The sequence below is a fragment of the Poecile atricapillus genome, chromosome 13 (genome assembly GCF_030490865.1).
Source record: "Poecile atricapillus isolate bPoeAtr1 chromosome 13, bPoeAtr1.hap1, whole genome shotgun sequence".
Classification (NCBI taxonomy): domain Eukaryota; kingdom Metazoa; phylum Chordata; class Aves; order Passeriformes; family Paridae; genus Poecile; species Poecile atricapillus.
The window spans coordinates 7815133-7826783 of NC_081261.1; the positions used below are offsets into that span (position 1 = coordinate 7815133).

General features: G+C 40.2%; 1 protein-coding gene across 1 annotated transcript in view; it reads left to right on the forward strand.

Moving 5' to 3' along the window:
* RASGEF1C (RasGEF domain family member 1C) overlaps positions 1-7844 on the forward strand; it is a 71927-nt gene extending 64083 nt beyond the window's left edge. The window contains exon 14 of the mRNA XM_058849076.1: positions 141-7844. Coding sequence (XP_058705059.1) covers positions 141-165 — 25 coding nt within the window. The 3' untranslated portion in view covers positions 166-7844. The remainder of the gene's footprint in view (positions 1-140) is intronic.
* The last annotated feature ends 3807 nt before the right edge of the window (positions 7845-11651 follow it).

Genomic DNA, 11651 nt, shown 5'->3' on the forward strand with positions numbered 1-11651 from the left:
GATCTTCCAACAGTTTACAGCTCTTGTAAGAGATATGTAATGGTTTGATATAAGTGAGAATATGAAGAGAGTAATTAAAACAACACAAACCTTTAAATCTGCTTTTTTTTTAAAAATGTCCTTATGTTTTACATTTACAGATCCACTATTTTAGGAAAGACTTGAAGATTGAGAGATTATTGCAGTAGGTCAAGGAAAAGAAATCCGCAAACATTTTGCACTACTGATTCCAAAGATGCCTGTTTGGGATTTAGACAATTTCTTTTGTTTGAGTTTTTTTGTTGGGTTTTTTTTGACTGCCTAACATGATGGATGAACTGGATTCATCCGCTGAAATCAACAGAACTGTGTACACAATGATTCTTTTCTATGAGACAGAGAGAGGAAGGACAAACAGACAATTTGTGGCTGTGCCCAAACTGCGTCAGAATCACTGTAATTTTGCCTCTGAAGGAAAATGCAAGAAAACCAGGATCAGGGGGAATCATGGTACTGCAACAGAGAATGGAAAAGTATAAAAAAGGAAAGCAAAAATATACAAGAGTATTTCAGAAGCAGGTGCTTCAGACAACAGTTCTTTAAACCTCTGAGGATTGTAAAATTAAATCAAAGACAGACAACAGCAATCTGGTTAATTGCTGAATGAAGAAAAAAGAACTTAAGCTTGCGTTCGCAGTCCCCCAGCCTTGTTGAACAAAGCACTGACTGCTGCAGGTTTGAGTTTGCAGGGATGAGGACTGACACTGCTCACATACACGTCTGTCACATCTCGGCCACGTCAGCGCGGGACCATTGTCCTGACCCCATGGATTTTTACAGAAAACAGCCTGGAAGTTCAATTACTCTTCCCACCACTGTTGTTGCTTTCCTTACTGTGAATCTGGGCTGGTCTGAGGAGGGCACAGAGGGTTGATGGTGCTGCTTAAAGACACCCCCACCACTTCTGAGGTTGAATGAAGAAGCAAATTACTCTGGACTCAACTTACCTCTATTTAATGTATGTAGTGTATTCCCTAAATTTATTGATGCCGAGTTGCATCTTTTAAGGGGTTTTATCACACTCAAAGAAAAAAGATACTGCATTACCATTTCTATCAGGTTCCAATTAACACAGTACTGTTTATTTTGTAACATGATAATTAGGAGGATGGGGGGTAATTGCTCTGAACTTTGGAACTACCTGGTATGCTTCAAAAGGACAAAGGGTTTCAGACTGGAATGAATGCACTAAAGAATTTGTCATTTGTGAGCAGATAACCATTTTTGTCTTTGTTACTTTTAGGATGTAAAGTTCACCGTTTCCTTACAGAGAACATGACATAGGGACTATATCTTGTGTTTAAAGTTGTACAGTAATCAAGGTGCTACTATAATAGATATATTAAATGATAATGAACTCTATTAGATTCAAAACTAAGCCCTAACAGTAGATTTATTGTGTGTGGAAGGAATGTTCCTAACTGCCCCAGAAAATATCTTAAAAAGCTTAAATGAAACCTAAATGCCACATCATACTGAACTTTGCATTTTTATTACTGACTTGGTGCTACCTTTTCAGATGTTCCGGCCCTTCTCTCCCTACAACAGAAGGATTACTTACAAAGAAAGTAAGCCTTTCTTTGAAATCAGTAATAATTTTATTTCAGCACAGAGTGATTCCAAATGGCTGTAATGTTTTGAAAAATTATGGAAATCACAAAACCTGGCTGTGTTGGCCTATTCAGCCAGAAAACTGGAACTGTTCCTGCCCTCTGCCAGGCTTTGAAATTGTCTGTGCCTGAGTGAGCTGTTGACCCGGAGGCATTGGTGGGCTGGTGTTAGAGAATGCTCTGTGTGGTGCACTCCAGGGTTGATGTGTCTGCAGAGCATTTGTGTGTTGGGTTATGGCCTGTGGGAGCCCAGTCTGGCTCACTGAATCCACTTGTGCTTGCTGAGCTGAGCAGGATGGATTCTTCAGGATTTGCAAACAGGGCTTGAGGCAGAACTTCAGGTCTCCTTTTCCTGCAGATCTCTCAGTGCATAATTTCAGATGGGGACATAAAACTCTAATGTGTTTATTTGAGCTTTGTATGGAAGAACTGAGTGTAAGGATGGTACAGCATCATTGCAGCCACGGAATGATGACTGTTCTGCTGATACTGTGAATCTGCTGTCTGTTAATTTTTGTACATGAGCTGAGAGCTATACAAAGAAACTATACACATATAGCTGTTCCTTCAGGCAGAACCATTTCCAAAATGAAGCCATTAAAAGCCTGTTAAATTTCAGATGAATCCAGAGCAATAACCATAAACATATCTACAACAATGCTAATGTTTAAGTGTGTTTGCTAAATGGTTGTTTTTTCTTAACTATCTGCATATTTTTAGCAGGCACAGTGTGACTTCACAGTGGAAATATGGGGGTTTTGCTTATCTGAAACCCAGTGCAGGTGGATGGGCCCTTTCTTAAAACCTGCTTTTTAAAATGGAAATCCTCACTCTTTTTCTAATGAGCCACTAGAGATTGGTACATATGAGATTATAAAACCATGACAATTAATTAAAATGTGATTTCTCATTATAATTCCTTATATTTTGGGGCACCTTTCATGAATTTGAGTAATTTTGTAAGTACAAGTTAAATTAGATCTAAAGTTTATCACTGTTGCAAACTAAACCACTTTCGTAGTCCAAAACTTTCAAACCTCAGTGCTTAAAATGGAAGCATAAAGGTCAGATTTAGGTGGGTATTAAGGGCTTAGTGAGACTGTCAGAAGCACTAAATTATTCTTAAGCCTTTATGTAGTCACACATTTAAAAGTCTTTTTTCAGAGGTGCTAAACATCCTCATCTCCTGGGGAGTAGTGAAGCAATTATTGCTTTATAGAGGTGCGTGGCACATTAATCTGTAGTATTTGATCTCCAGAGACACTCACTGCTCTTTGCAAAAGGACTTTGCATTGAGATGAGAGTGCAAAACAACTTAAAAGAAGAAGACAGTGCTTTTAAAAAAGGGACTTGAGGAGCCATAGCTTGTCTTCACATATTTTGTAGCTAAATGCTATTTAAACAGAAACAATGTAAGCCTTAAATTGCAGCTGTGGGTTGCATTTCTAATGGATCTGTGGCCTAACCAGGGTGAACAGCTCCTGGTAGGAGCAGGCTCAGAGCTTTGCTTCACCAACAAGCACCAGTACTGGTGAAACTGAAAACAAAGAATGATAACTTGGGCAATATATTTCTTCTAAAAATTTATTAATATTTCATGAAAATGAGAGCATTAATATGTTCAGTAATCAATTTTTTTTTTGCTATAAAGGCATAAAGAACTCCTGCCATGCTGAAAATGAAGGATTTCCCACCAAGCACTAAAACCCCTGTAAGGTGTGCAGTCATTAGACAAACATCTAGACAGGTTACTTGTAGTGATGTTGTGGCTTTCTAATTCTGCTTCTTTGAGTGGATTCACTCTCTGACAGCTGCTTGAAATGCTACAATTCTCTGTGATGCTACAGAGAGAACAGAGCAAAACCTGACCTGCAGGTCTGCAGTGCTGGTATCAAACCTCTCTCTAAGCTGGTACGATGTGAATATGACAGTCGTGCAGAAGCATTAACTTAGCTTCTGGAATTTTAAAAGTATTTTAAAAGACCCAAATACATGAAATCACTTCTGCACCTCCTCCAGTGTAATCAGAATGGTAGCACAAGTCCCATTTTTCCATTTCATGAGTGTGCTATCCTGCAATGCAGGGCTAAGTATAAAGCTCAGTGGAAAGCAAGGAGGGAATTGTGTGCCTTTAGCTTGTGTGAAGTCAGTAGATGAATTTGCTCAATGCCTTTCAAAAGACACTTAATCATACAATGTTGCCCTCAATTTCACATCAGCATTGATCACATTACCGAATTAAAGGTGCAGGGATGTAGGGCAGCTGGGCATGACTAAATTTTCAGGGCAGAAACTCAAAATGAGTCAAGCACTCAAGCACCCTGTGCACCAGAGTACCCTGATTAGACTGTCATTGTTCCCTCTCCTAGGCACTGAGCACAGTCCTGTTGTACATCTCTGGAAGCTCCCCATGTGGATAGAGCAAACTGTGATCTCAGCTTCTGCTGAGCTGTCACTTTAAAAAAGTGTGGACAGCTGCTAAAGCACTTCAAATAAGAAACAATTTAAATGCAGAGATATTTTTCTCAGCTTGAGAATATTTTATAATGTGGTCAGTGGTGATAAGATAATCACTCACTTAAAATTAAGCCTGTCCTTTCCTGATATCTTGGTTATTTCATCATGGTTTATTGCAATAGTATATGCACCTTTTCTTAAAGCACATGAGCACTGGTTTGCACATGACTGTAAATCCAGTTTAGAACAGAGCTCAGATCACTGAATATGTAATTGGAATTATCAACTGAAAAGACATGTTAGTAGAAAAGATAGTTATGCATATCAGTGTAAAAATGTTACACAGTTAACAGTCTCTGGCCTAGCAGTGACTGTGTTCCATGGAATGAGGCTGATCCCAAGCACAGCAACGTGCCAGAGGAAAATCTCCAAGTAATTTTGATGGGCTTTGGAGCAGTCCTGCAATTATTAACTGTAGTGCAGTTTTTAGTTATTCATAGGTATTAAACTGTACTGTCAGCTGGTGTAGTCTCTATGCCAGGTGCAACTCTCAGATGGGAGGTGCACTTAGTAAGGTGAAGATTCAGCCTTAGCAGAAGTTTTCTTTGACATTGTTGAAGTTTCAGCAGCAAATTCAAGGACTAAATCTGATCAAATGAATTAATTAATATCTGAGAGTAAAATTTGACTTTCTGGCTTTAACAACCTTTCTTTTCGTACTTGTAGAAATTAGCCAAACTGTCTCAAATTACTCTCTCATTGGAAATTAAACCCCCTTTGATTGTGAACTGATTATTTCCATTGTTGTAATTGCAGGATGGGGTTAGGGAGTGGCAAAGAAACAAGGAAAAGCCCCTTTGTCACTGCACAACTGTGGGCCAAAGCTGTCTTTACTTTCTAACATTACTTGTCAAGTGGAATTCCCTCTGTAGGTGGTGCAGAGCATTCCTGAAGTGTGGCTGGGGAGCAGCACACACACCCAGCTCGGGCTGGCAGCACAGGCACCATCAGGGACACACAGGGGTGATGGGATGATCCTGGACAAAGCTGAGTGCACATTCACACCTGAGCCTGCACTCTGCTTTCCAATGCTGGGGCACATCCCTTTTGAAAGAGAGAAAGTTTTTGGAAGTTCACCTGAGGCAAAGCCTACTTATACTTCCTTATCCACCCAACAGAATGAGTACAAGAAAATTCTTTGAACTAAAAGAGGTTTTCTCTAGTGGATTTAAAACAATGAAGAATTTGTTACTTAGTTGACAGAGATTTTAAGATCTAATAAAAATAAGTATTTTAAAAGTTACGATAAATACTTTGATGGTTGTTAACTTTCGTGTTTCACTGCATGGCAGCAGAGTGGAACAAAATATCTTCTGTTAATACCAATGGCAGCTGGGCAGGTGAAGGCAGGAGAGAATACAATGAAATACTGGTGCAGAAAATGTTACCAATAATTTTGTTTTAATATTGGCTAGAATGTGTCCCTTGTTCTGACACCACTGCTCCCTGCTCTGTGGAGCAGCTGAACCAGTTATCTTTTAAGATGGAACAGATCTGTTTAATCTGGTTTGTATTAATTTCTTTTACAATTCTTCCTGCATATTTTCAGATGTGCAAAAAATACCAAGTACACTAAAGCTAATGCTCATACAAGCATCACATCCTGCATTGTTACATTATGCAAGTGTAGCTAGGGAGCTCGTATGGCTGGTATTTCATACACTCTGCATGGGTGCAAGACACTGAAACTCAGGCTGCAGCCTCAGCTGCAGAAAAAAGCTGAGTAACTCCTGCCTAAGCTCCCCTGCCCTGCTCCATGGCCAGCACAGAGCTGTAAATTCAGAGTGGCTTGGACTGCTCACTCCTCCCTTGATGCCTTTCCCTCCACAGAAGAATTTTGCTCCATAAACCGCTCTTGCAAAATGCCAAAGGAACATTTTTCTAGCTTTCTGCCATACAAAGGCTCTGTATTCATACTCCAGATCTGTCATAACAGAATAGGAGTCCTTCTCTCTTTTCATCCCCATGGCCTTAAAACTGCCAACCCAGATTAATATTACAGTGTAGCAATGTTCCCAGGCCTCCTAGAATGCAGAAGACTTAGGAGTTCAGAGCTCAGGAGTCCTCCAAATTAAATGTTTGTAAAGGAACCTTCCTTCTAAAAGGTGAATAGCCCCAGCTGATGGAATTCTGAACAGAAAATTCCATATTCCAGCTACCTTTCAGAGAAACATAACTTCCTCAGTGAACCATTACTGGTCAGTACTATATCACTACCTTCATTATTGAATTATGCTTCTAAAATTCCAGTCTTTTAGAAATGAACATATGATGGTTTTTATGATTGGTCTGTGGGCAAACAGAATAGAGAAAATGGGGGCTGTAGTTTAGACTGTTGACATCATCTGTATTTCTTTAGCAGCCCAAGCTGAGTTACCACTTACTGTCTGTCCTTGCCTTGAACCAGAAGGAATTGTTCTAATACAGTTGCCCGAATTATTAAAACTTAGTGAACGATGCACACACAGCTATTAAATTCAAGTGCTTCAAAGTCTGATTCTTACAAATGTACAAGTACTTCCCTTAGGGGTCTGTCTGTAAAAACACCAATACTAGTACACAGCATAGATGGAAAATAAATTATCATCTGTGTTTCAGAACTCTTAGCAAGCATTCATCAGCTTATAAAGGTGAAAAATCAGGTTTTAATTTTTTTTTTTTCACTTTTAACAACAGTGACTATTAACTATCTTAAACCTAAACTCCAAGAACATAGTATTCTAAAACTATTAGAATGATACTATTTAGTCACAGACCTAAAAGCACAGAATAAAAATGGGTAAGCAGAACTGTCTTTATTTTCAGACTGAGAAATTCAAAGGTTGCATGACAGGCCCAGGGTTACCTGGGAAGTATGTCCTTTCAAAAATTACCCCCAAAAGATACCCAAATTTTAGTTGTGCATTTCTTCTGGTGTTACTCCTTTTTACAGCTGTGCTTAGATAAATGGGATTAAATTGTCACTTAGGTTTTAAAAATAATCAAGCTAAGAAATAAATACGGCTTAAGAGAGGGGTATATATTAATCATGTGAATGATAGCAATGAGGAACTGAGCTTTTACTGTATCTTTGTCATTAAATTAAAAAATTCATGTTGTGATTAGCATTTTCAGGTCAAATTGAAATCCCTCTACCATAGAACCATAAAATTGTAGAATCATTTAGGTTGGAAAGGACCTTTAAGATCAAGTCAAATTTTTAACCCATCCATAATATTCAAACCATGTAGCTTTGTTAGAAATTCCCAGAACAAATACCAACACTTTATTAATTGCACAGGCAGGAAACAGTAAAGTTACCTGAAAGTGGCTGTTATGATTTTGTGACTGTACATAGATCTTGCAAAATGTTATTGGTAATATGCATCCTGTAGCCCACATAAACACGGCGAGAATAGCATGGTCATTGTTACGCTTTATAGCTGTTGTGGAAAATGTCTTAACCTGCATCCATGATGATAGTGCCCATCCTACTCCCATGCCTTTTTATACAGTTGTGGTAAGATTGTTATGAAATCCTTTTGTCAGTCATGTTCCAGCTAACTTACCTATGTATAGAATTTATATATTAAACCCCCCTAATTTATACTGTGTTTTAACAGTTTGCCTGAACTGTCTATGGTTTCTAAATTTTGTAATGTGAGTGTCAAATAAGAATAACAATTAAAAAAAAAAAAAGGCTCAGCTGTGGGGATTTTTTGTTTTGTTTTTTATGAAGTAAAGATTTCAACAACTGGTAATCTACAGGATAGGCTGTGAAGAAACTCACATTGCTTTGAAACTCCAAAAATATGGTGATGTCCCCAACTTTGCACAACTATTCACGAATATGTGTGTAGGAAGAAACTTGGGGTTTCTGATCTTTCTCATTTCCACTTTACTGCTTCTCTTCATCGTCACATGTTCAGAGCATTGCACTGCACTTGCACTGCAAGGAAAGGAGACAGATTCACAGTTACCATAATAAAATATTTTCCTAAATAGGAGTTCTAGAATGGAAACTTCATAATAATAATAGGAGGAAAAAGCTGAGACTGGGTCTGAGTATTTTACAGTTTGGTTCTATAAAACTCTGTGGTACAACTGATGTCTAAATGTGCTCTTTTAATATTTATATTGCTGACAGTACAAATAATAAACTGAGAAATGCTTACATGAGGGCCCCATTTCAGTAACAATATACAGTAAGAGACATCATTGGTTCAAGCAGCTTAAATTTTTTTAAAATAAAGAAGAAAGAGACTCAGAGGTGAAACTTGTGTAGACAGAAGCGGTGGAGTTCCCTTGATGTAACATTTGGCACCTGCAGCATGATGCTTCTGTGAGTGTGGAACTGCTGTTCAGTACTGCTGGTCCTGTCTGTTGTCACCAAGGTAGAACAGCTCAATGTGAGTGGTGGCCCTGTACAAGTGGGATGTGCAACCTCCTTTCTCAGCAGTGTTCTTACTCACAGTGCCAGAGCTCTTGCCAAAAGGAACTGTTGAGTCATCTGGCTGAATTTCCTGTAAACTGTGGTTTATTCAGGCTTCCCTTTGTGAAACTCCCAGTTCTCTATAAGGCTAAAACATTTCAGTCCTCAGGAGGCCCAGCTGTGCCACAGAGAGTGAGAGCAGTCCCAAGTTTCAAGCGTCCCTGTGAGCTTTCCAGTTAAAGGAGTGGACCAGCTCAGCCCAAGGTGATCCCAGCTGGCTGGTGTATCACCAAGGTGAGACCCAGTGTGCCCACTGGAGGGAACGCTCCTCACTCCCGGTGAGCTGCCAGCTGCTCAGGGCATGGTGGCCCCAGAGCCCTCAGACAACAGGAACAGCTGAAGGCAGCAGAGGCCATTCCAGTCTGCCACTGACCTCAGCTCAGGGAGAACCATCATATGCCTGGTCACAACTTTTCCCCAGTGCATATGGGAATGAACATGTGCCTGTGCTCACACAAAGTTTCTGGGTCACCGCTTTTCTAAGAAAAATTCTACTAACTCTTAAAGAAGGAGAATGTGTCCCTGAATAACCATACCTTGTTCTTTTTCACCTGGCTGAGTATATTTGCATTTTGTCTATTCAACTTCATAATCTAAAAAGAATAATAATTTTTTAAAAAATCTATTTAAAGTTTTTCCTTTATAAAAATAAACTCTCATGGAATGGAAATAGAACTGTCAGTGGGTTCTCACTTTGCCTTTCTGCTGATCCACACATCCAAGCTCCTATTATCTCTTTGAATTTACATATGCCACAACAATCTGGGACACTGTCTCCCTTGATCAGTAGTTACAGTGATTTGTGAAATGAATAATATATTTTGCCTGATATATCTTAGAAATCCTTGTGGTGGATTTTCCATCCTTGTTCAGTTCAGTCCCTTATAAAGAGACAGTAATGTCATTACTCTATGCCTGAGCTCCCAAGCAAAGATACAGCTGCTCCCCCACAGTCAAGGGAACCTAAGAAAATCTCTGTCAGTATGAAAATTAAACCCTGGAACTGCAGAAATCCATGAACAGCTAAAGGCAAAGCACAACTGCTAATCAGCCACCTTCTGACACTAACCAGAGAGAGGAAAAACAAAACAAATACATCTGTAATTAAAAGAAAGCAAGCACAGCACTGGACGTACTGAAAACCAGGAATTTTTGGCTCTGCCTCTGAGTTTTTCTGAGGCTTTGGGCAAGACAGACCACCTTTGCTTTAAATTTTGTATCCAAACAATGAGAAAACTAGGTAAGATCTGTATCTCCTGAAGAGCTGCTGTGAGGATGGATCACTTCCTGTGGTAAGGCATTTGAAAGAAGGACCTTACAAAATTGCATTTTGAAGCAAATGGTTTTAATGTATCTTTTCATGCACTCACAAATGTGTCCCAGCAGCGCAGTAACACTGAATTGTAATGTACTCTACTGTAGGAAGCAATCTAAAACATAGTTGCATTGTGTTGCTCACTCCACAAGCTGTGCATACATTTGGCATTGCAAGTCTAATGAAAGAAGTAGATCTCTCACATAAACAAAAGTAAATACCATAAGGGCTGACAGCAGAAGTGGCTCTAACTACACTCAAATGGATTTCCTGAGTTTTGTAAAAATTAAATTCCGCTAATTTGATTCTTCAGTGTTCTTCACCTCATTCCTGACTTAAAAATGGCCATTTCTAGAGGGACTGCCACTTTGTGCTACATAGCCTGGTGTCCCGGTTTGGAAGACAGGTGTCTGCCAGGGAGGGCAGGAGCCTCCCTTGGAATGAAAATGTAGATGCCCTCCATCCCTCCAAATTATTATAATTTTGAAATCAAAAGGCTCTCAGGCAAAGATATGGGGATAGGAATAACAGTTCTTTACTAGTATGTATAACAAGGCAAACAAAAGACAATAACTACAGCATTAACAACAAAACAGAACCAGGGACCCCGTGACAGCCTTCTCGGTGAGATGGGAAGGGATGGAGGAGAGGCTTTGTTTCACAAACCCCCTCGGGCGGGCAGTCCCGGTGCTCCTGCAGGGCTCTGAGGAACACTCAGCTGGAACAGCAGGGATGAGCTGAGATCCTGGGCCGGTGGATGAGGTGGATCAGCAGCTCCGCGGCGATACCTGGTACTGGCACACGTCCCAGCAGGGCGGGGGCTGCGGGGGCCCACAGACGAAGAAGAAGGACAAGAAGAAGCAGCAGCTCCGTGTGGGTTATGGCGAACTCCTTTCTCCAAACAACAACAGCTCCGAGTGTGTCCTGCTCTGAAGCCGAAGGAAGCAGCCCGCCCGCAGCTGCCCCTGCCCTCCTTGTTACCTTCCCTCCTTCCCCCTGTTCCCAGCCGATCTCTTTGTCTGCTCAGGCACCCAATAAATACCAGCAGTCAGGTTTCCCCGCAAGTAATGGGGAAATATTGTGTAGGTGAGAAGGAGCAAAAGGAAGGACACCTAACCCCCAACACCTGGTCATGGCCAGAAAATTTCTCCTGACTTTATCCTTCTCTGAGACATCACCTAAATTCCAGCTGACATTCCTCCACTGCTGTGTCTCCACTGCCACCTCCTGAACAGAAAGCAAAATTAACTTCCAATTCTGCTTTTCTTTTGAATGTCTGCAGAGGTGGTTGTCAAAGCGCTTTGTTCAGCACACAGAGCAGGAGTGGGACTGCTTTGCAATCTGTCTGCAGAGGCTACATTCTATAAAATCCATTGTAAGGCTTTTGCTTCAGAGGGAAATTTCTTTATGTCTGTTTGATATGATGGTAGTTCAACCTTTATACACTGCTTTTCTTCTTCAAAAAGGTCTAATTACTGACTTCTGATAGGTTTATTCCTCTTTCAACTGTCAGCTGAAAGCCTCTGACTGAAACCAGTAAACTTACAGCTCCCATTCATTGTCTATTCACAATGTACAATAGTTATTTCTACCTTTTCTATTCCAGGCTGAAGATTGTTATTCCTAACAGGAAAGAATCAAAATCTCCTAAACCTAAAATTTTCCTGCTTCCAAAGGTAGCCAGTTCTGAGAATCTCTT